Source organism: Gavia stellata, chromosome 13 (genome assembly GCF_030936135.1).
Source record: "Gavia stellata isolate bGavSte3 chromosome 13, bGavSte3.hap2, whole genome shotgun sequence".
In the NCBI taxonomy this organism is placed as follows: Eukaryota; Metazoa; Chordata; class Aves; order Gaviiformes; family Gaviidae; genus Gavia; species Gavia stellata.
Window position 1 is genome coordinate 1,350,097 of NC_082606.1, and position 24,634 is coordinate 1,374,730.

Sequence of the window (24,634 nt, forward strand, 5' to 3'; positions counted from 1 at the left end):
AGCCACCTGGGGTGCAGGGGGGGAGCAGCCCCTGGCTCCCCCAACCCACCGCTCTGGCAGCTCCCGCCCACACAGGCAGAGAGCAGTGGGTGCCGTAGGGTATGGGAGCAGCCATGGGGGCTGGGAGAGGGGGCACACGCCACCCCCCCACTCCCCACGCAACATGTCCCCGTGTCCCCACAGCTGCCTCTGGTCAGGCTGACACACACCCCCCCCACCCCCTCCTCCCCTGCAGCTCGAACCGGCCTCCCCGACACCCGCATGAGCCAGCCCTTCCTTTCCTGAGACTGACTCCACGGCGGGCTCGGCCCCACACTTCGAGCCCCAGTGAGGAGCAGGCAGGAGGCAGCGCCCCTGCCTGCCCCCAGTCCCGTGGCGCTCAGCCCCATCGGGAAGCAGCAGCTCGCAGAGACACGGCGGGGGTCCCAAATCCATCGAGAAACCTCAGTGCTTCCGTTTCCTCTTCATATGCACCAGGCAGGCGAGTCACCTCCATCCCGACCGCTGGTGCCCAGTAGAATAAATACTCCGCAGGTACCAGCTCGCCCGCTCACCAAAGGGAGGGTGTAGAGGGGGGAGTCAGTGTGTGTCCGATGGGGCGGGGGGGAGAAGACAGAATCTGCCACGGATCACGGCAGTAACGTCAAGCAGAACAATTAACACCATTCAACTGATGTCTAAAGGAGTCTCCAGCGCTTCCCCATGTGAGCCAGTCACATGTCTCGTACAGCCCAGGCGTCCCGGCGCGTCACGTCCTGCCACGACCCAAGGTCAAGTCAGCTCCCGCCACCGGCAGCCCCGTGAGCCCAGGGGCGATGGGCAAACCCCAAACCCTCTGCCCTCAAGGGAACCCCCCCAGCACCTGTCCCGGCCACCTCCGCCCCAGCCCGGTTGCCTGCGGGTGAAGCAGGGTGGCCGTGCCGGCGCTGCGGGAAGAGAGCCTTACCGTTCTCACCTCCGGGGAGGTGGGTATAGGGAGGGAGCGGACCCTTGCTGGCTGGCGACGATGGCTGTGGAGGAGAGACCTGCAGAGGAGAAGTGGTGTCAGGAGCCAGCAGCCCAGGATGGGCACCAAGCCATGCCGGGGGAGCTGGAAAGCACCGGAGTTGGTCAAAGCAAAGCTCGGCACAAGGGCCGCCTAAAGGTGGTTATGGCTCCTTCTCAGCTCCCCCGGATCTGTGCCCGCTGCCCCGGCTGGGTGCCAAGGTGAGGTTCGGCTCTCACCTGTTGCATAGGGCAGGTTGTACTGTGCCGGCAGCAGCGAGTACCCGAGGTGGTGGTGGTGGTGATGCGTTGAGAGCAGGCGCTGAGATGGGGAGGTCCGGGGCCGGTCGGTGCTTCTCTCTCCCCCGCCGGTTCCTCCGACGCTGCTACAGCTCCCGCCGCCTCCCACAACCCCGCAGCCGCTGCGGTCCCGCTCCTGAGATGTCTTCTCACTTATCTGGAGAGGAGAACGCAGACGCACACTGAGGGATGCTACCCGCTACCCCGGGGCGCAGGGCAGCATCGCACCCACACACCTGGCACTCCAGGCTGCCCCATCAGGACAATATCCCCCCTGCCTTTGCCTAAAGGCTGGCTCCCCACGACACTGCTAGGAGATGATGGGGTGGCTGGTGACGGAAGTGGTGGGGAGGATGCAGGTTCCATTTGAGGGCAGCTCTTTCCTCACTGTCAAAGCTCCATCTCCCAGCTCAGCCCAGGAGGAAACCATGACCCTACACTGTCATGGGATGGAGACAGCCCCTACATCCCACCCAGCAGGTCCAGGGCTGAGGACAAGTGTCACCCGGTCACTGCAGGTCCTGGAAGAGCCCCGGTGCTTCTCTGGGCCCAGCCCTGCCCACAGGTTTGGCTCATCCACCCCAAAGGGGTTGTGTTGTGGGATTACTCCACGGCCCCAGGTCTCCTACAGCAGCAGGAACAGCAAAAAAACCCACGGCAGGCAGAGACGCTCCAGGCTGGTTATAGGATCCAGGGACCGTCCCGAAGCTTGTGCACGGAGCTGGGCAAAGCCAGCGCCTTCCTGACCCTCACCGTGGGTGATTTGCTCTTGTAGTGGCTGGCGTGCTGCTGCAGGATGTCCAGGGCCTTGGACTCTGAGCTGGATTTACAACTCACGCTGGGGCTGGCTCGGGACTTGTCGCTGTCGTCACTGCCGGATGCCTTGCTCCCGTACGGGGAGAAGGAATAGCTGGAGGGTAGGTATGATCCTGGCAGGGAGGGGAGAAAAAGCAGTCAGGGCATGAGGAGTCTTCGGGCAGCACAGCAGGAGCACGTGGCTCTGCACGTGTGCCTCCAGGGGTGAGAGGATGTCCCACAGCCATCCACCACTCCGGAGCAGGGATAGCCTGGGAAGGGACGTCCCCGAGAAGACCTCAGCTCCCTACCTGGGTAATTTTGCATCATAACGGTGGGCATGGCCCGGTAGCTGGGGTGGTTGGGGTCGTACGACTGACTGTAGGAGTAGCCGTGCATGTAGGGGATGTAGGACTGATGCTGCGTGAGGGGTGAAGACACGGGGACGTGGACGCTGGGTCTGGGGTCCTTCCCCACCATGCGAGCTTCCTCAGTGGGGGTCAGTTTGCACTCGGAGCTGGTGCTCTCCTTCCCATCCTCCTTGGATGCGGCTTCTTTGCTTCGATTTCTTTCTTCCTTCAACTTTCGGTCCCTCTCCTCTTTCCACCGCTCGTCCTCTGTCTTGATATCCGAGTACTTCGCCGGGTACACGTACGTCCACATCCGGGGCTCGGCTTCCTGCAAGAAACAGCCAACCATCACAGCAGCTGCCTCCCCCCCAGCACTGCCTATCCCAAAACCGAGCTGGATTTGCAGGAGACCAGCGAACCCCACTCCCCTTCCCTGGGCTCTCCTTGGCCCATCCGTGGCCTCCCAGCCCCATCCTTTTGCTAGCCCCAAGGGAACCTCATGGAGTCCCATCACGAGCAGAGGACAACGCATGTTCTCTGAGGTGATGGCCCCAGCAAACCCCTGCAGTGAAGCCACGGCGAGGGACCTCCTCCAGGAGAAAGCCCACCGCTGGACTGGCGGGCAGGACCGAGCGAGCAGCGGGCAGACATTACCTGTCTGTACCAGAGCACAGGGTCCACCTCCGCTTGCCGGCCACACTCGGAGCCAGCCTTCGTCTCGGTGGTCTCCTTCCCGAGGTGGCTGGCCTCGCTCAGTTTCACCTTGAGCCCCTCAGCGACCTGACTGCCGGACAGCTTGGACGAGTCCTCCAGCTTGGGGATGATGACGGATTTGGCCATGTCGGGACCACCCTGCTCCTTGGCCTTGCTCAACCCCGACTTGACAAGGTCTGTGAGGCTCGGGGCCTTGGTGAGCGTCGGGGGCATGGGCGGCTTTTGCTTCCACTCCTCTTTGAGCGCTGCTTCCCTCTCCTTCAAGCCCAGCTCCGCTTTCTTCTCCAGCCCTCGCTGCTGCTGCTGCTCCAGGCTCTGCCGCTGCTTCTGCTGCTCCTCGTACTGCTGGCGGTAGGCAGGGTTGGTGCTCAGCAGGTGAGCGTGGTAGCCCTGCTCGTTGTAGCCGTAGGGGGGCACGTAGGCATACTGGTTGTAGTAGAGGGACTGCATGTACATGTTGGGACGCTGCTGGATGACCGAAGGCTGCTGGCTGGAACCACCGAGCTCTGTCTTCTTTTCTTCGCAGCCTTCACTCTTCACCTTCACCTCCAGGTTCTCCTGCTCCTCGTCCTTCTTCAGCTTCAAGGCTTGCGTCTCAGCCACAGCCTGGCCGCTGGGGTTCAAGGGCCCCGGGCTTGCCTGGGGGTAGCCAGGAGAATAGTAGGTTTCAAAGCCTTGGTAATAGGGAGACTCTTTGTTCTGCGGTTGCGGGGGGAAAAGAGCTTTTTTGGCGCCTTCCTTGACCAGCTGCTCCGGATCTTTCGCCTTCACACTCTCCAGCTTGCCCTCCCCATCCTCCCCAGCATCAGAGATGTCCGAGTAGGCTGGGCTGTTGGTTTTCACTGAGCTCGCCTCTGCCCCGTTCTGGGTGACGACATGCAGCGGGGTCATGGGTTGGGCTGGATTGGTGTTCTCCAGCCTGCTGGCACCACCAATGGAGGGGCTCGGGGCATTGTCGGTGAAGCTGTAGATTTTATCCGCCTCGGCCTTGATGCTGGCGAGCCGGCTCTGGTGGGGGTCAGACGAGCCATTCAGCAGCCCCTCGCCTTTCGTGCCCAGGTCACTGGATTCCCCCCGGAAAGGGCTCTTCCCCTCCTCCGCTCTGCAGGCTTTGCCGGGAGTCAGAGGGTTTTCTACCTCCTTGGGCTCCTTCTTCTTCTTGTCCTTCTTCTTCTTCTCCTTGGAAGGGGTGAGGGCAGGGTTGACCGTGAAGGGCTCTCCCATCACCGTAGGCTTGGGCTGGATGGGTTTGAGCTGAGGACTGTTGGGCATAGTCTGGACCACAGTGGTGGCGAGGCCCGTGGAGGAACCGGGGCTGGCTGTGGTGAGGGTGGCTGTCTGGAAGGTGTAAATCGGCTGGGGGGGGATGGCTGGCGCAATGGGTCTAGCGGACTTCAAGCTTTTGGAGGGGATCTTCTCCGGCTTAGCACCAGATGCCTTCTTTGACTTGTCCTTATCAACACATCGCTTCTCCAGAGAGTCAAAGCCGTCATTACTTGTCTCATCGGCCACCGAGGGACCATCCTCAGAGCCGTCATTGGACAGGGCACCCGGGTCGGTGTCTCCTTCCCCACCCAGTTTCTTCTTGCAGGGGACCTTGGCGCTGAACTTGCTGGACGGGGAGGGACTGTGGGGCTCCATCAAGCGCACCTTGGGGGTGGCCGAGCGAGCCGGCGAGAGCGAGCCCTTCTGAGAGACAGCGGCACCATTGCAGCTTCCAATGTCTGCGTGCAGGGAGGGCTCCTCGCCATACTCGCTGTCCACATCCGCCTCCAGCTTGCTGTCATCGTCCGTGTGTGCGTGGGCCTGGTGGTACTTCAGCCCGTTGATGTGCTTGTACTTCTTGTTACAGTTTGGGTGGGGACAGTCGATGAGGATGGGAGAAGGGCAGTTTCGGTCGAGGACAGCCGGCTCCACCTTGACCGTGGCAGGTGGCACAGCCGCCGAGCCCATCGAGTTCGTGCGGATGCGTTTGCTGCCCTTAGAGTCCTCCGAGCTGGAGTTCAGCTCCATGTCGGAGAGGGGTTTGCTCTTCCGCTTGGTGACGGAGGAGGGACTGGCCTTCACGTCCTCCGCCGTGCCGCCGGGCGGCGTGCGGTGGTCCGAGGAGTTCTGGCTTCCCCGGCGCCCTTTGCTGTTGGCTCCCGCCCGGGTCTTGCTACTGTTGCTGGTCCCTTTGCTGTCCGAGGCGGCAGCAGTCTCGTTGACAGGCGTGTTGCTGTTGGGGCGCATGCGTTTGCCCCTGCCCCGGCCGTTGCGCATCTCCAGGTCGCTGGTGGGAGAGTCACAGAACCTGCCAGGAGGAGGACAAGGAGGTTTTAGTGGAGAGATGGCTGTGCTGGGCTACGCCGTCCCCACTACACGGTGGGAACCCCCTTCCCCCCCTTGCTATCAATCCTGCAGCCTCCTCTCTCCCGCTGACCAGTAAAGAGGAACCGGAGAGGTCCATTGGCAAATGCTCAACCATCTCCAGTCTCCAGGACAAGGAAGCCTGCGACCGCAGGGGCAAAGAGCCACGGGAGCAATTCGGTTGGGCAAGGAGGAGATGCCAACACCCATGGGCAGCCCCATGGGCACAGGGCAGAGCGTACTGGGTGCCACGGGGGCCGCACGTGGCTGGGTTTGCCCTCTGCCCCTGGGCGAAGGGGGCTGAGACAGCACTGCTGGACCCCACCAGCTGCTTACCGGGGAGGTGCCCAGTCGTGCTGCGTGCAGTCGAGCAGTGTCCCCACGTACGTCTTGTTCCTCCACGTGACGTTGACCACCAGCATACCTGTAAGGCAAGGGGAGAGGGTCAGACAGAGCCAGGCGTGACCCCACAGTGTTGCGCCTTTCCTTGGGCCTCGGGGCAAAGGGGGATCTACCCCTCAAAAGAGACAAGAGGAAGAGCTCAGCTCTAGGGCCAGAGGAAGGCGGACAAGGGGTCTTGGGCTCTCAGGAGAGGTGAGACCCCAGGCTCTGGGCTGGAGGGGCACCAAGGCAGGAGCTGGAGTCCCCCGGCTCATCCCCTGCCTCGGCACGGCTCTGGCCAGCATCAGCTCAACCTCTCCTCCTTGAGCCGCTCAACGCTCTTCCCTATTTTCATGGCGATGCTAAAACCAGTGGCCCCCAAAGGGCTGCAGAATTTGGCGGGGCCTGAAGATCCACGTTGCCTCCATGTGTGCTCAGGTAGGGTAGAGAAGGCGATCTCTGGGGAGCGAGGGCCGGGAACCGCGGGGGAGATGCAGACAGCCCCCAGCAAGGCTGTGGACCCCAGTGCGGACCTGCAGACCCACCAGCAGGGCTATGACCCCCCATGCATGGCCGTGAACCCCACGGCCCTCCGAAAAAGGCTGTTATTGCCACTAGATGGCAAGCTGAGCCCAGCATCCCCGCGCAGGCGACCACCCCTGGCAGGAAAACACAACCTTGGGGGAACAACCCTCGTCACCCCACTTCGCTTTGCTCCCGCACCCCCCAGGACACCCATCAACCGCATATCTCTGCCTGGAGAACCATCCATGGGGCCACATCACCTCCCATCATGGAGCAAAGGCATCAGGCATTCGGAAAACCTGGTGGTTTCAGCTTTTTCACGCCAATTCAAGAAGAGAAGCACCCTGGCTCACACCCGTGCCAAGGACACCGACACTGGGCATCTCTTCTTGGAGGTGGTGGGGTCTTCCACACTATCACTCAGCTTTGTGGATATTTCTTCCCGGCCATGGACCACTCTAATTACTGCAGAACTAATTTGACCAGGAGCGGAGTCCGTTGTGTTGAGCACATTTATCTGAGCAAGGTAAAACTCGGGAGATAGGAAACTCGTTTGCAAGGCTTGATGAGCATGGTGAGATATACAGCCGCGCAGCCCCGGGAGATGGATGGAGCCAAGGGAGCCCAGAGCAGCTGTGCCTGAAGCACATTTATAAATCTCAGCCCATATCCCCCATTGTGCCGTGCCAGCAGCCAGCTGCAGGCCTCGGCAGGGATAATATACAGAGCTGAGGTCCGACACGTGGGTCTCCTTCGGAAAGAGAAATGAAAGGCAGGTCTTCTCTTTCTCCTTCTCCCCCTGGAAAATGTTGGGTGCTCCAGTGGGAGAAGGTCGTGGGAAGACACGGTGCCGGCACATGGCCAAGACCTACAGCCGGCTCATCCCGGTGAGCAGGAGAGACTGGGTCCTCCCTTCGGAGGAAGGTGCTGGGGACCTGCCTTAAGATGGATGTGGCCGGGATGCGATGCCAAAGACAAGGCAGGGTAGAAATGTGGGCGAAACCAACTGCCGGGAGCCTGCAGCCCCATGCAGGGTGAGAGGGGGATGCTGATCCCAGGTATCCCAAGGAGGGTGTGCAGAGAGTGGTCTTCACCCCCCATGCCTCCTTTTTTAGGCAGGCAGGAACCTGTTCCCCCTTTCCTTAAAACCCAGGGAAGCTGCCAGCTGTGCCCCGGGCCCCAGCCCCAACCCACCATCCCCAGGACACATCCGTGGAGCCGCCGCGGAATGCTCCTGGGAGCTGCAGAAGGACCAAGCGGCAGGTGAGGGACCAGCGGCCCCAAACCAGACCCCATTCTGGGGACCAGCTCTTCCCTCACAGCCACAGAGCTTGGAGGAGCAGCTCCCCCTGCCCTCCCCACCACGCAGCCAGTGCGGGTTCAATCCCTCTTTGAAGCCGGCAAAGACCACGTGTGCCACTGGAAGTCAATTGCACGACAAGCCACCAGAGTCTCCTGCGTATCCTGGGGCTGGCGTGCAATATTAGAAAGGACGTGCTGGCATTTTTTTCCCCCCCCCGCTGCCACGATCACAGGAGAGAGATGAAAGACGAAGGGACGAAGCGAGCCAGCACACAGCCGTCCCTCCCTTCCCTCCCTGTTGGAGCATCAACCCTCCAACACACACCAGCCTATATTTAACCCACTGCAACCAATCATACCAAATCCCCTCCTAATCCTCCAACAATAACCCAGGACAATTTAAACCCTGGGGATAGATCCTAAGCAGCTTTTTTCACCCGCCGTGTCCCCCTCCCGCAGCAGGATGATGAGCAGGCACAGGCAGGGCAAGGGCGAGCAGCGAGGAGGCAATGCCTTCATGTCCCCAAGGCTTGAGATGCTCATGCACAAAGAGAGCCGGCAGTGATGCTCTTGCAGAGGAGGAATCCCACTCGGATAACTCCAGCCCCACCTGGTTTCACGGGAAGGTGACACCTTGGATGCTCTTAAGCAATAGATAACACCCAAATCTGCGTGCAAAGCACCCAGCATGCCAGCCGCCAAGTGTTCACGTAACCGCAGAGTCACACCCCTGGCCGGAAAAATTCATGGTGGGTTGACGGTGCCGGGTTGCTGTCTAGGAAGATGGCCTACGAGATTATCCATTTTTACAGGATTAAGAGATGAAGGGAGCTGGGGGATGCAAAAAAGCACCACCTGGTCCTTGTATGGTCCCCGCATAGGTGCTCTGGAGCAGCAGAGCTCAGGCTCGGTGGGTGCAGCCAGCTGGTGGGGACATACGATGGACAAGGACAATGCTGCATGAAGTCCTCCATCCCAACGCAGCCCTTAGAACAGACTAAGCCTTTCTGATGGATAGTCTCTACTGGGGTGCAGCTCTTCCATGTTAAAACGTAGGTGGTGGTGTCTGCTTGCAGATGGGGGCCATGGGCACCAGGAGCCATCGCAGCAGGGGGAAACGTGCCCCAGGTCCCCCCAGGTGCCCTTAAGGTGCTTTGGGGGACCTGGAGCACATTTCCCCCCTTCGCAAAGACGAAGCCCCCAAGCCCAACGAAGAACGTCTCTAAACCCTGCTGAGAAACCGGCGTGCCAGCATCCGCAGCGAACAGGGACACTCTCAGACCCATGCATGGCCAGTTCATCGCATCGCTAAACATCACCCAACCTCGACACTACTGAGCTGTCTCCAGCAAGGCCAGGTCCTCAAGCATCGTGGGGACTGCCAGAGTGCTCGGAGGAGCGTCCCCAGCCTTGGGGGGAGCAAGGAGATGTTGCCTCTGTAGTGGGAAAGCACAGTCGCTGAGAGCTCTGCTTGCTTTCTGCTGATTTTGGGATGCAGGGGACCTCTGCAAGGCAATGGGATGACAGCCAGTGGCATTTCCCACCCAGAGGAGAGGTAGTTTGCCTGTAGGTCTGTGAACCAGCTCAGATCCAGGGTCAATGTAGCCCTACATCCTATCTGCACCCATGAGCAGGGATCCAGCTTGCACTGATCCTGCTCCAGGGCACCACCCAACCTCCAGCACCTGGAGACGTTCAAGGTCCTTTTTCCATGAATTTCTCCTCCAGCTGCATCACCTTTGGGATGCTCTGGCTTTAGGATGCCCCTTCTTCAATTCATTTCCCCTGCAGCTGCATCACTTTTGGGATGCTCCAGCTTTGCCGTAAGCCCTGCTCGCGTGCAAGGAGCCTGGCCTGACCCGTGGTGCCCAGGCTTTGGGACACAGCACCCAAAGCTGTTGCACAGCGGTCATAAACCATCTCCGGCTGCTGCTGCCAGGAGAGCAGAGGACACCACAGGGCAGGGGATGGCCAGCACAAGGACCACCTCAGCCAGCGAGGAGAGAGATCACTCAGCAATTACCATCACAGGCAAAACAGACTTGACTGGGGAATTTAATTTAATTTATTGCCAATTAAATCAGAGTAGGATAATGAGAAAAAAACCCAAATCTTAAAAACACCTTCCCCCAACTCCTCCCTTCTTCTCAGGCTCAACTTCACTCCTGAATTCTCCACCTCCTCCCCACAAGCAGCACAGGGGGACGGGGAATGGGGGTTGCGGTCAGTTCATCACACATTGTTTCTGCCGCTCCTTCCTCCTCCCACTCTTCCCCTGCTCCAGCATGGGATCCGTTCCATGGGAGACATTCTCCATGAATTTCTCCAACGTGGGTCCTTCCCACAGGCTGCAGTTCTTCACGAACTGCTCCAGCGGTTCCTTTCCACTCCTTTCCACGGGGTGCAGTCCTTCAGGAACAGACTGCTCCAGCGCGGGTCCCTCACAGGGTCCCAAGTCCTGCCAGCAAACCTGCTCCAGCGTGGGCTCCTCTCTCCACAGGTCCACATGTCCTGCCAGGAGCCTGCTCCAGCATGGGCTTCCCACAGGATCGCAGCCTCCTTCGGGCATCCACCTGCTCCGGCGTGGGGTCCTCCCTGGGCTGCAGGTGGATATCTGCTCCACCGTGGATCTCCATGGGTTGGAGAGGGACAGTCTGCCTCACCATGGTCTTCACCACGGGCTGCAGTTGGATATCTGCTCCACCGTGGATCTCCATGGGTTGGAGAGGGACAGCCTGCCTCACCATGGTCTTCACCACGGGCTGCAGGGGAATCTCTGCTCCGGCGCCTGGAGCACCTCCTCCTCCTCCTCCTCCTTCTTCTTCATTGACCTTGGTGTCTGCAGAGCTGTTTCTCTCACGTATTCTCACTCCTCTCTTCTCCGGCCGCCGTCGCGCAGTTGTTTTTCCTTTTTCTTAAATGTTACCACAGAGGTGCTACCACGGTCGCTGATGGGCTCAGCTTGGCCAGCGGCGGGTCCGTCTTGGAGCCAGCTCTGTCTGGCACTGGGAAACTTCTGGCATCTTCTCACAGAAGCCACCCCTGCAGCCCCCTCCTACCAAAACCTTGCCAGGCAAACCCAATACAGTCTCCCAGGCAGGGTCAGAGGGAGATAGGATCTTTCCATTGAACCACGCAGGGATGGATGTCGGGATGGTGGATTACTCTCAGCGGCCGTCTAACACCCTGCTTTCCAAGGGACAGCAGGGCTGCAAGAGGGGCATCGGGTGCTGGAGCATAGAAAAAGCAACAGGAAAACCTTCAGCTTGGGTCATACCAAGGGACAAGGAGCCAGCAAGGGTGTGTTTGTGGGTCCCTGGTGACCAAAGTGACTGTGGGAAGTCGTACCACTTGTCACTGATGCCATGGGATGGGCATTTAGTTCACCAGGACCTACTGAACACACAGGACACCCACTGCCACGCTCCTGCCCAAACCCCGCAACGAGTGTCCACCTTTGGTATTAGTGATGATGTGACTACGAGCGAGGTCCTGACATCGTCCTGCAAGAGGACAGCCCGTCCCACTGCGACCCACACTGGCCAGCAACTGCGTGGGACTGGGGGCCGCAGCTCCCTCTCCATGGCCTGAAGCCCATCCAGAAGATGCCTCCAGGATTTTGGGGTCCTTGGTGCCTCTCAAGGCTTGGCAGGGCAGGCAGAGCACGGCCACGGCACCAAGCCCCCAGAGCCACCTGCGAGCAGCCCAGACCTCCATCCCCACGTTCCGGGAGAAGGCAGGCAGAGGAATCAAAACCAATTTAGCTCCCAGGAAAGCGTGGCAGAGCAGCTTGCAGCTCGAGAGCCTCCTCGTAAACAAGCCCTTTAATCCAGTGCTCGGCAGCTAAAGCAGGAGCCCCAGCTGCTATTACCTGGGGCAGCTACAGACGTGCCTTAGGGAGACGGACGTGAGCAATAGTCCTGTCTGGAGCAGAATATCGCTCACCTGTTGATAAAACAGCCTGCGTACAAAGCTGACAGATGCTTCGGGAGCGATAAGCGGTGCATTAGCTCTCCTCCAGCTCCCCGCACTGTCAAGCCAGCAGATATTAGACACGAAGCGGTGGCGCCGGGGGAGCACCAGGGAATGATGCATAATAAAGCTCCACTTCTCTACGCCGACACGCAAGCAGCCACCACGCTCGGGGGGGGTTGCAGCCTCCCCATCCGTTGGTGAAATGGGAGAAGGGTGCAAGGCAGCAGCCCGAAACACCAGCAACCCTCACGGCGCTGGAGTCAAGATGCCCCGTCACCGAGCGGCGCTGGATGATGCTCCCACCCGGAGTGAGCTGCTGGATTACTGATCTGAAGATGAGAGCAGTCACGGCCGCGCTGTCACAGCTGTAGGAGGCTTCGGAGGAGCACGCTGGGCCTGCGCATCGGCTCAGCAACCTTGGGAGGGGATTTACAACCGCTCGTTACTTTGGGAAATGCTGTTAAAGCGAACGAGAAATCCGTATTCCCGCTCCTCACCCTGGCTGCATCAGCCTTAAAAGCTCACCTCCTGTTTCTGGGTTCAAGTACACATGGCTAAGATGACTGGAATGTGTACGTAGGGGATGGTGTAGTCCCCTCTGAAGCCTCAAAGCCCACCCATAAGCGGCGCAATCCTGGCACATCCCCCTTTTAAAACATCCTCAGAGGCAAAGAGCAACTGGAGTCGCAATTGAAGGCTGCGGGTAAATTCAAGGCAGCACGTTCAACCTGCAAAGCCATCAAATTTGGGGTCAGGTTATGGTAAAACCTTCCAGTCTTTGCCCTCACCCTCCAAGCCTTCCCCATCCTTTCCCAACCTACTGCATCGCTCTCCTGCTCCGAGCGAGGATGCATCCACGTTGGCATCTGCAGACCTCAAGGACGCGCACACTCCATCATACCCTCGTGAGATGTTTGCAAAAGCGAAGCTCGGCCACGGGCGACCTGCCGCCGCCGTCCCAGCACGGAGCTGGAGGAAGGGATGCAGATGGAGTTTGCTGCCATTTTCTTGGCAGCTTGTTTTGGCTGCGAATGGCACCAGCGTGGCACCGAGACCCAGTCCGCTCGCTGCAAGTGGAGACGAGGAGGTGACACGCTCTGAGGCTGGTGACACCAGCTCCGCCGAAGGGGAAGGAGGAGGCCCAGCGGCTAATGAGGCAGCAAACGGAGTGATGCTTTCCCATATAATTACATCACTTAATAGTTCCTGCAGATCAAAATCACACCTAACAGAATTAGGGGAACTGCCGAGACAGCTGCTCCCACCAAAGGTGTTTCAGTAAAATACGTTCCTTGCACAAGACGGGCTCGTCACTGGCGCAGCCATGGGAGAGCGTGTACAACCGGTGCCCGCCGCCAGCAAGACCAAATCTCATCCCGACACCAACCTGGAGCGGTGGTGGAACAGACAGACCACGAGCCTGGCATCAGATGTTTGGTGGTGGGAGCTCGCCAGGACGCCTTTGGCAGGTTTTCTAGCTGGGGGAGAGTACGAAGCTGGTGTTCAAGGCAGGAGGGATGTCACGGGGCTCCTCGGAGCTTCACGCTCCCATCTCAGATGGGTGAGCTCCAGCCTCTCCTTCTGAGGTTGCTCCAGCGTTGCCGGGCTTTGGCTTTAGGAGCCTTTCTCCATGATTTCACAGCCCCAAGGACAACCCAAAAGCTGTTCTCTACAAAAAGGGAGCTCTGGTTGAAGAGCCACGTTGCTTTCCTCTACCCAACCCTGTGGGAAGGGAAGTTTTGCAACCGCCCAAGCCCAGATACGCTTTTTCCGGCATGTAGAGAGTAATGTGGATCCCCTCGGCTTGGGGGCACGCACTGTTAATGCGCAGTCGGGAGAAGAGCAGCTTGCAAAGAAGACCACATCAGAGCAATGGCCATGGGAGTCTAGGGGGCACGTCTGACACAAATCCAATTTTCAAGGAGGCGTCGCACCACCGAGAAGAGATGCCCATCTCCTGAGAGGCTCGGTGGGAACCGCTCACAACACTGCCCAATGGCAGGGGGCTCGCCGAGACCCAGAAGTGCCCACAGCATCCTGCTCAGGGAACTGGGACATAAATGGGAACAACCGTAATTCTGCACCTCCCCGTGCCAACTGCTCCAGGGAATTCGGGGACATCAGCCCTGGGGAGAAAGCAGCTGCTGCAGTTGAGCCAGGAAACTCCTCTCCACCATTGGAGAGGATACCCGATACAAGTCAAGCACTGCAAGAAAGAGTTTTCTGAACCAACTGCTTCACCAAATCTCTTTCAATTAAGCCCTTCCGCTCACTCCTCCTGTTCTCATTAACCTCGTGGGAGCAGGCAGCATCTGCACACCGGGGTCCATCAACCCCGCAGGGGTGAGGATCCATCCCGCTGCTCCTGCTGCTCTGGGGTCTTTCTGAGCGGTCCAGCGAGGCTGCAGCATCACGAGAAGCAGGGAGAGAGATGGATCCCTCTTGGTGAAGGTACTGGGATCTGTCTGGAGATCTTGGGGATGGTCTCCAGCCACACAGGCGTGCTCACTCGTGCTGAAAGCACCTCATTTGGATTTGCAGACATGCCCTTGGTGTAGCTTTGTCCCCTGTATCCTTCAGGTGAGGGGAGATGCTCGTTGCATCCCTATACATTTCACAAGCTCCGGCTTTGGACAGCCAGGTCCAGTATCTCCTCCAACATCACCCTTGACCCCCCCCATTAACGACGGGAAGGCAGGAGAGAGATGCCAGGTGGGAAATAGGGACGGTTTCACCCTGATCTTTCACTCGAGGACGAGAGATGCCACTACAACAGGAGTCAATGCACACAGCAGACCAGAAGTGGCCAAAGGCAACAGAGGGATTTGTCTTCTGCAGGGCTGGCCGTAAAAGTCATCGCTCCTGACGGTGGCAATCAAGCAGCAGCCGGCAGAGAAGGATCTTTGCACGAGTTCATCGAATTACTGTAGACTAAAAATAGCCAGGCTGCGGGAAATCGCAGGGTGCCTCCGAGGCACGCTCCAAAACGGTGGCTGCGGAAGCGAGGGGTAATGTGGATGGACAGGCAGACGGGCCACAAGAGCTTCACGGTGGGGTGAGGAGCAGGAGAAAAGGGAGGAGAACCAGAAACTGCTCCCACGTCACTGCCTCTCAACCAGGATTTGGGAGGAGGATGGTTTTTTGCCCTCTGCCTCAGGGATGCTCTGTTTGTTCCTCCTGGCACGGCCACTTGGGCTCCACTGCCCACCATGAGCCTGTTCTCCTGATTTCCAGCCAAGAAATAAAACAAACCAACCCTACACGGTCTTTGCTTTCATCGGCTTCACCGTGGGGGTCTCCAGCAGTCCTGGGATTTTCAGTGAACTTTGCAGCTCCGGGGCTTTTGGCTTAAGGGAAATCCCACCAGAATGGCATGCTGGTGGGGATGGTGAGGCGGTGGGGAGCACCCCCTAAAGTGGGGGGTGATGATGCTCCTCTGCACTGCTGGGTGTCCCAACGCTCAGCCCAGCTGTGCCTCAGTTTCCCTAGCTGAAGGTATTATACCTTGTAAAGCAATCGGGCAGACACCAAGCACGCAGCGCCAGAGCACAGGTAGCTCAGCAGACGACCTTGTGCATGTTTTCTCCGAGAAAATCTCCCATCAGAGCCCCCAGCCCTGGGGCGTGCAGAGCAGGGCCCCTGAACGCTCCTGCTCTGTGTTTCGTTGTCCCCACCAGCAAACTTAGCTCAAAGAATAGGCTCCTTGGGTCCAATTTTACAACGTGTGGCTCCCTCCTGCCTCGGAGCAGCAGAAAAAACACACTTAGAGCTCCTGGCTGCCTCAATCCAGATGAGCTTGTCCATAGTGAATGGGTGGTGAAGTAAAGAGGGCAGAAAAGCATGAGATAACTGGAGGTCCCCATCCCAAGCAATCATGTCCCAGTCTCCCCCAGCACAGTCCACGCACTCCTCTCTTCCCAAACAGCTCATGTCACGACGCTTTTCCCAGCAGGAACAATTTCGGTGCTCACCAGCTCCACATTGGGGGCCATAGCAGCACTTGGTCCTGTGCCAACCGCAGTTTTGAAACCAGTTTCCCAGTAGGGAGAGAGGAAAGGCAAACTGGGCCCACCTCCATCTTCCCAAAGCAAAGGGAACGCCCCTAGTAGCAGCTCATGGGAACGCGGGTTTCAGTTCAGCTTCCATCGGAGATAACGAAGACAGTCGCGGCGAAGAGCGGCCAGGGGATTAAGGCCAACAGCTTCGTTCCCCGCACGCAACAGTGATGGAAGAGCAGGAGCAGACATCGAAGAGGAGCTCTTGGTTACCCAGCCAAGGTGAACCATCAGTTGGCCTCCACCACCGCTGCTCTTTCTCACCTTTGAGCTTCTGGGCTTTGTTTCGGTTTCCAGAACCCAGCTGAAGCCAGATACAAATATGAGGAGCTCACCCCGAGCCTCCCGAAGCAGAAACCTCCAGCATCCCAACAAGGCTGGAGGGAAGGCCAGGTTCCAGCGCTCTCCGTGGTCCACTGAGCCACCTATTCATCCCCGCGTTATTTGGCAGAGCCCCAACAGCAACAAAAACCCATCAAAGGACCTGGGAAAGCAAACCAAGCTGTGCGCAGATGAGACGAGCTCCGGCAGAAAAAAAAGGTTCGATTAGCTTGGCAAGAGAGACGAGAGTCTGATCTCCCGCCGAGTCGATTTTGAAAGCTCCGCTGGGGTTTTTTAATCCAGCAGGAGATTTCTGCCGCCTCCCAGGGTTTGAGCGTTTTTGTGACAGACCTGCGGGTTGCCAAGCAGAAATGAAGTCAACCCCATTTAGTCCCCGTGCTTGCTGGCACGGCTTTTCCTCTGGCACCTCCCAAACAAGTTAGCTCTTGCAGAAAGGCAGAGAAATGGCAGCTTAGATTTTCGCCCGCTGCCTGGGCAAGGGGATACCGCAACGCACTGGGCTGATGCAAGTTTCGGCCTGTTACTCCCTTTGCTGGACAGATTAAGGGCTCCTCTGTGTCCTGACCACCCAGATGGTGGAGGGAAAGCCCAGGACATGCCAACAGCAACACAGCAGGGAAGTGGAAAGGAAGGAATCGTCGTAATAACATTGCAGGAGAGGAAAAAGCTCTCCGGTGACACTTACCGTCCTCTGTCTCCTGCCAGACGATGCCCTCCAGGTTCACGCTGGTCCCGGGCTCGCAGGGCCCCAGGCACTCAGGCTCGGTGGCCAGGGCCACGTCACAGGTGTTCACTCCCACCGAGCGGGTGCGTACCATGATCTGCTCACAAGGCGACGAGATGTCGTTGTTGACGACAGGGACAAGGAGGTGCAAGGGCAACACCGCAGGCGTAGAGACCGGAGACTCCATCTGTGGGGAAGGAGAAACATTCCGGTCACCGTTGGGAATACAGGAAGGAAAGCAAGTATCAACAAGCATCTACATTCCTGGAGAACCTCAAGAACCTTCTCAATGCCTGTGCCAGCAGGCGGTTCAAGTCCCACGCCCCGTCAGAGGACAAGGATCTCGTAGGTCTCTCCCACCCTGGCGTGCCCATACCCATGTAACCCTGAAGGGCCGGGACTTTGTAGTCATGCAGATCACACCCAGAAGTCCCTCCGCAGGAGATATCTGCTCTCCTGCTTGAAAGAGCTTGTGCCAAGTTCCTTCCCCAACGGCTTTTGCCGGTGTAATCATCCTCGGTCAGGATGCCTTTTGGCTATTGCTCAGATGTTAACGTAGTCAATGACTTTGGACCTGATGGCTCATTAGAAGAAAAAGAATTACAGGCTTCTGCTCAACTGGCAGGACAGGACAAACAAGTAGCAGTCTCCCTCCAGCACCCATGAAAACCAACATCCTCCTCCTCCCAAATCTACCTTGTGACCACCTGAAGACGCAGGCGTTCAGATCACAACCCTCTTCTCTGCTCAAGCATCCGCTTCACAGCCTGATCCGGGCGACGGCCGAGCCAACTGAGCACCAGCCATCGCACTCTCCTTACGCACGGAAACCACATCTCACGGCCAGAGCCAGTCTTGGAAAGCCAACAAGCCAACACGCCAAGCGAAACCACAGCCAAGTTACCCTGCCACTGACAAGCCAAGGTCCTCGGCCGCTCTGCCACGCTAGCAGATTAAAGCATGTTAGAAGAAGGATGGCTGACGGGCTGATTTTGCTGCTGGCCAAGGGAAGCGTAGGGTGGAGACCTTCCTGTCCTTCAGGGTTCATCAGCCAAGCCAGCCATAGTCAGTCATCCCCTCGGCTCACGAGGATTTGCAGCAGTTTTGGGGCTAGCTGCTCATCCTCTGCTCAGACCTCCTCCTTTACGGTTTACGATCTTGATAAGAGCAACCTCAAAACAGAAGCAGACTGCGGAAACCGATCAAATCATCGGCGAGCACTGACCTGGGTATTGGTTTCAAGCAGGGGAAGATCCCTCTAAGAGCATCCAGCACTACACCGAGAGGTGTCCTCCTAGGCCTCTGCTGAGGAGAGATGATTATAACCCTGGAAAGGCCAAGCTTGCCGGTCACCAGGAGTGGACACGGACACCAGCCCACTACCACTTCCAACCTCACTGCTGGCTCTCCTTGGCCAATGCTGCTGACAGCCACCAAACGGTCCAACTCCCGGCCTGAGCTGGCGTCCTGGTCTTGACCAGCATTCAAAATTATCTGTTTGCTCTCTTGCTCACGCACTTCCATCCTTTAAGCAAGATAAATAACCCCAGAAGAAGCTTGCATGTCCAACGTCGCCTGCCCCACGCAGCATGGTGCCCACAACCGCAGCGAGTGGCTGGAGCATCCCATCTCCCTGTCAACTCGTGACCCCGGGACGCCTTGCCGCATCCTCAGCGATACAAACACCATTCGCAAGCGGAAAAGGTGCAAGAGGCAAATCTCTAGGCAGAGGAGCAGAGAGGAGCAGATTGCATCCACCCAGCGGCTTCCGTCTGCTCCCACTGGGGTGGCTGCTGGCAGGGGACACAAACATGACCCCCGCAGAGAACTCCGAGATCTTCTGGCTCTTGCCAGGGCAAGTGGATTTGCTCTTCCAGCAGAAGAACACAAAGCACCTTCTGCCCACGTGCCCGCAGCCCTCTCCTCACCTTCCTGCATCCGTTCTCTCTCCGGATGGCTCGTCAAAGCGCATCGCCTCCACTGAGTGTTAAAGATGGCCTGGAGGTGGCTGGTCCAGCAGTGGCTGGACCACAAGGTCCCCTCTGTCAGCAGCACAGCTCGTGCTCCACAGCTCTTTTCCCCATGCACTGCCTCTGACCTCCCACCGGCAGGATCAACTCTCCCCCAGGAGCCCATTCCCAGCTCTCCATCGTCAACCACCTCCGAGGCTGCCCCATGGCCGGTGCCCCAGCTGCATCCCGTGGGATTTGAGAAGGGTGGTTTTGGTATGAAGAACCCCCCGAGCCTGCCGGAGAGGAGGGTTGTGCTCCCACAGGCAAATCACCCCCCAAAAATACAGCGACTCCATCCTGCGCATCTCAGCGGATCCAGAAAGATGCTCAAAAGAAGCGCGAGGCTCCTTTGAAGGGGCTCAAGAAAGCAAACCACTCACGAACGCCACGTTTTGCAAACCCAAAGCAAGTCCCCAACAATGAAATAGCCGGAGAGGAACCAGGCAGGGCTGCCTGACCTGGGTGAGCAGCAGCAAAAGCCCAGGCGATGATGGGGAGCACTCACCCCCATCGGCCCGGGAGCAGTGGCCGTGTGTGCATGCCGAGGACCTGCGGGCTTTGAAACCGTTCAGCTTCCTTCCACTTTGCGACAGAAACCACAGCGCAGCACAGGAGTGTTTAATTACAGTTCCAGCTCTGCTAATTATCGCCCGGTCACATTCGTAATCTGCATTACGCCATGGTGCATAATAAGCAGCTCGCTGAGATCTCTCTAATAAGCGAGGCGGCTTGATGGGATTTCATATTTCAACCCTGCACTGGAACAAACAGAGCCTCGTTTAGCAACTGTGGGGAAATGAGGTGGCTCTCCCGCTCCCTCGCCCAAAGCTCAAGAGGGAAATAAAAAGGCCCAGGGTGGCTCTCCAAGGGCGAGGGCAGGAACGGAGCCGCCTCGCTGGGACACGTCTGAAAAAAGCCGAAAGCCATGCCGGAGGAAGCGGCAGATGGATCAATCCCTGAATTCAGCTCCCCCCCCTACCCCGGCATGTGTCTTATCTCCCGGTGCCACAGCTTTTCATCCCCCTGCTTTATCGAGCAAGGTCAGGAGATTCACCCGCTGGTGGCTGCAGGATGGCTGGAGGGAGCCAGGGCAGCCCCGGGTACCGCGGGGCGGCTCTGCCGGCCGCTCTCGCTGTCGGCAGGCACCCAGCTCCCCTCCGCTGGGCCAGAAGCCAAGGGAGATGCTGGCGTTGGGGCCGCTGGGCAGCACTCATACCCTCGAGCAACGGCTTTCACATTTCCAGCTAGCAAGGCTTAGCTAGCGGAGATCTCCGGCTCCCCAAAGTAAGCCCTGCACCCTCCTGGCTTCCAGCTCCAACGCATGCCACCCCCTGAGCAAATCACTTAACACTTCTGGGCCCTAAATCCCCTTTGCAGAGGAAAATTTATTTCTTTTTCCTTGCTGGGTAGGCTCTACGATTAAATGCCGGCGAGCGCAAACGCAGCCGCTATGTGCTCGCTGCTGGAGGGAGCTTGTATGCCTCCCCCTCTGCAAGAGTTACGTGGGGTGAAGCTTCCCTGTACCGGCGCTGGCCGTCCGTGTCTGCCCGCCGCTGCCTCCCCTAATGAAAGCCCTTTGTGTTTCTCGCAGAGGCTTTCCCATCACGAGGAACGTGCTTTCACCACCGCCAAGGACAGAAGTGGAACGGAGCCAAGCCCAGGCGGCGGCCAGCGCAAGCGCTGCTCGATAGGGAAAAAGCAAATCCATCGAGAGCGATGCTGACGACGCCACACGATGCTGGTCCTGGGGAAAGGGCTCCGGCTGGGTAATTAAAACCTACCCCTCGTCATAGCCCTCGCTCGAAGGTGGGACGGGGCCCCACGTGAAGGGAAGCGCGGCAGTGGATGCCGACATGGGGAGATGCACACAAAGCAGCTCCTGCCATCTTAGAGTTGTGCCAGTGCGGCTTCGTTAACATCAGTCACCATTAAGAGGACTTCACAGCAGCAATTAGCTAACAGGAGAAAGAGAAGAGGGCACAACAAAAATAAAAACACCGTACTAATTTTGATGCCAACCCTAAACCACCCAGACCACCCACTCATATTTATGAGTATTTTGGTTTGCTCCCAATAATCGAAGTCAACCAGGCAAGAAAAGTGCATTTTTGAGCAAGAAAAGCCAACAGGGATGCCAAAAACCCAGAAGAGCAACCAGCAGAGATATTTGTGGTGCATCTACAAGGACAGAGAGGGTGCAAACAACCACGTGGTGTAGGGCACCCACAGAGCTGCACCCTTTTTGTCAGCAAGGACTTTGCAGTGGTCAGCGCAAGACCACTGATGCATCTGAGACAGTGCTAGGCTTCCAGCGTATCCCCCCCGTTAACAAGCTACGCAGCACGGTGGCCCATTTTTCTCATCCAGAAGGGTCCTTCAACTCCTGCAAACACAGATGGACAACAAAAGCCAAGGGGGAGCCTCATTACTGGTCACAAACTCTTAGCTGCCGTGTGCCAGGAGACACAACATGGACCAAAACTGCTCCATCACAGGAGCATTGCTCGAGGCTGCAGCCAACGCTTCCCACGTCACTGCATGGCTCAGCCCAACGTTTGGGAGCTTTAATGTTGCCACTCTTGTCCTGCTCGGTCACCACATTCCCAACAGCTTTGCTTTTTCAGAGTAAGACCTGGGAACATGAGCTTCCAGCTCCTTGAAGAGAGAGAACCAGGGAGCAGATCCATCCAGTTGATGAGCATCTTTGGTGGGTGTCTCCAAACCTCAAAACCACTGCACTCGAGGTGCCTCTCCCCCCACCGCCGGTGACCTCAGCAAGAGCAACCGAAGTCTTCTCCAATCTGACCCCCAAAGCTGCGTATGCAGAGCCTGAAGACAAATCCTTTGTTGGCACCAGTGCCCACCACGCCTACAATTCAATCTTGAATCTACTTGCAAGCATTGCTCAATAAACTCCAAACAGACTCGCCCAGAGCTCCCGGTCATGTCCCCCAGTGACAACATCCCAGCACACTGGAGGCAGACAACCCCAGGCAGCTTGGAGGAGGCTCCAGAAAACCCCCTCCCCGAATAGCACAGGCAACAATGAACCCTGACTGTTCGCTGGCTGGATTTGTCTGGACCCCGACAAGACAGCAGCCAACAACAGCTGCCAACGAAACCCCGCGTGCAGGGAAATAACGGTGGCGCAAGCGCCAGGTCCAAGGATGGAGCCAGAAGCGCGGTCCAGAGCATCGATCCCAACGCTGCTGCCCGTTGCTCTTCCCCCTTGCTGCTAGCTGGAGGTTGAGGTTGCTGAAATCAAGATGCAAAAAAAAAATAAAATTCTGTTTCAGAAGAACGTTTCCCTTCCCTGGAAAAACACCAGCTTAAATAAATGAAGCCAGTTATTTCTACGGTCCGCGGGAACGTGCTCAGGAAGGACACTGGGTTTCTTAGTCAGCAAATCCAAGCTCGCAGAGGGTCAGGGCAGTTGGTCCCAGAAAAAAGGAGGATCAACATTTCTGACAGCCCCCTCTAGCAAGAAGCACTAAATGACACAACGAGGAAGGATTAATGGTTCCACATGCCGCAGAGCGGAGCGGGTTCAGTCAGCATCACACTCCCTGAATTCACTCAGCAGAGAGGACAAGAGAGCGTGGGACCTCGTGGCCAGTGCCACCACCAGAAGAGCCAGGCAATTTGGACGAGAACTAAGGATTTTTAAGGAGCAGCAGTCCCAATTTCCCTCCTTAGCTGATGCAGCTTGTCCTTGGGAGCCGGCAGGTAAAGCCAGCCCCAGGCTGCACGGCAGGCTAGGAGGGAGACAGCGACCACACACCCAGATGGTCTGGACTGGCTCTGCCACCCAGGACTCTCACTGTCCTCCCGAAACCAAACTGGGAGAGGTCAATTCCCCCCCACTCTGCTTGGCGGCTTGTCCCCAGTGCTCCTCACCGTCTGCTCTCACCCCCCCAGACACCTGCTTGAGATTCACGGCATCTCCCAGCCACGAGGCCGTTGACGGCACGGTGTGATGGGAAGGCTCTGCCTGCAAAAGGCTGCCTGCACATCCTCTCCCGGCCATGCCAAGCACCCACATCCCAGCTCTGAGGTCCAGCTCTCCCCTGCACAGAGGGGCTTTGCCTCCATCCATGCAAACCCCGTCCCTGGTCAGCAAGTTCCTGCAGAGCAGCAGGAGGAGATGGTGGCCAAACGGCCAACGCAATGCGGCACGCCGGCTGGGCTCGGCAGGTGCTTTTCAAGCCCTGACTCATCTTTATCTGGGCATTTTGGAGAGGACCCAGCTGGGGAAGTCTGCCTCAGCCACATGTAAGCATGCCACAAAAACCAAAGCCTGGATGAGGACTTCTGCACTAATCATGGCCTCGCCACCAACACCGCTGAAAACAGACTCAGTTGCGGTAATGGGTATACCAGGGCGCAACAGCCCATCCGGTAACGCTGGAGGTACAACCTCCCACCAAACCAGCGATGAAGGACTGATCCAAATGCTGCTCCTGGGTGATCCAGACAGTTGTATGCATATCAACCCCAGCCACGCTGCTGAAGAAATTCAAATATTACCCAGCACGACCTCCAACGAGCCACTTTCTCTCCCCAGGTCGCCGCTCTCTGGTGGAGAGGGAAAAAAAAATCTCTGCTTGAACACAACGAGTCTTATCTCAGCGCTTGCAGCATTTCGAGATCAAGAGGAGGCAGACGCCGCAGAGGCACAGTCTTGCATATTACTGCGTCTTCAATAAAGGCAGGAATAGTATCCAAGACAGACGTGCTGGCACCAAGTCACCTGCTCCAACCACTGACAAGACTATCAGATCTGCTCTAGGTAGTGGGGGAAAAAAAAGTTGTCTCCAGTAGGAGAGACATAGCAAAGAGCAGCGATGAAAGGGGACAGTTGACGTGAGCGCTAGACATAGGAAAGGAGAAATCCAAGCTGGGACCTCCATGCATTGGTCCCACCAGCTGACTGAGGACGTGTTGTTGGGGTCTTGGTTCACCTACCACCAACAACCGATATCCCGCAGAGCGGCTACACCAGGCTCACCTCCTTTGTTAAATTAAAATGCAAAGTGGCTCGGTTGGTGGTGAAAAGGGGAAAGATCCCATACGGGAAAGCACTAGAGATGCATCTAGATCAAAGGAAGGCAGAAATCACTGGGAACATGGAGCCTGACCACCAACGGCTTCAAGTATCCTTTGCGTTGACCAACCCAGTCTTTGGCCCCTTCTTCAGCACTGCTGCTGCTGTGCAGAGGCTGCTCCTAGTCACCAGAGTCATCCTCACCTCCGGCAGCACTGTCTGAGCAGGAAAGGTCTGACAACAGCAAGTGGCTTCCCACTGGGAACCCAGGTCTCACATTAAGCACCCCTGTCCCGTGCCCACCTTCCTATCAATATGGCCAACATCGCTCATGTGTGGTTTACTTCTTACATTGCTGCTCTGCCTCCAGCATCCCCTGCACTGCCGACACCAGCCATGTGTCCTTCGAGCCAGGATGCAAAGTGGAAGAACCACCATGGGGAAAAAATCTTGCTTTTATTAATTTTCTTTCCCCCAAACCCAACAAAATAAGCAGACAACTCTACCCAAGCAGAAAAAGGATCCTTCCCCCGCCATGGGAGACACAGCAGGCCGCTTTCCTGGGGACCTTCTCAACCACCGGTGCAGCCCAGCTATTCAGTGCCTCCCTTCAGAGACATACACGTCATCACCTTTTTGCTTTCTGGGCTGGAGGCCATCATCTGTTCCATGGGAACTGGCTTCCCAGCAAGGTCCCAGCCCTGTACTCAACCTTCTTGTGGAAGACAGGTCTTCAAGTCCCTGAAACTCCCCCAGCTCACGACGTCCATCTACACCAGGCT

General features: G+C 57.7%; 1 protein-coding gene across 1 annotated transcript in view; it reads right to left on the reverse strand.

Annotated features, from left to right (window-relative positions):
• Positions 1-243: 243 nt before the first annotated feature.
• Positions 244-24,634, reverse strand: part of ZNF609 (zinc finger protein 609) — a 57,951-nt gene continuing 33,560 nt past the window's right edge. The window contains exons 2-9 of the mRNA XM_059823789.1: positions 16,758-16,983; positions 5,829-5,916; positions 3,084-5,436; positions 2,391-2,757; positions 2,038-2,213; positions 1,225-1,441; positions 947-1,025; positions 244-755 (exon numbers count right to left, since the gene is read on the reverse strand). Of these exons, the coding sequence (XP_059679772.1) occupies positions 952-1,025; positions 1,225-1,441; positions 2,038-2,213; positions 2,391-2,757; positions 3,084-5,436; positions 5,829-5,916; positions 16,758-16,983 (3,501 nt within the window). The 3' untranslated portion in view covers positions 244-755; positions 947-951. The remainder of the gene's footprint in view (positions 756-946; positions 1,026-1,224; positions 1,442-2,037; positions 2,214-2,390; positions 2,758-3,083; positions 5,437-5,828; positions 5,917-16,757; positions 16,984-24,634) is intronic.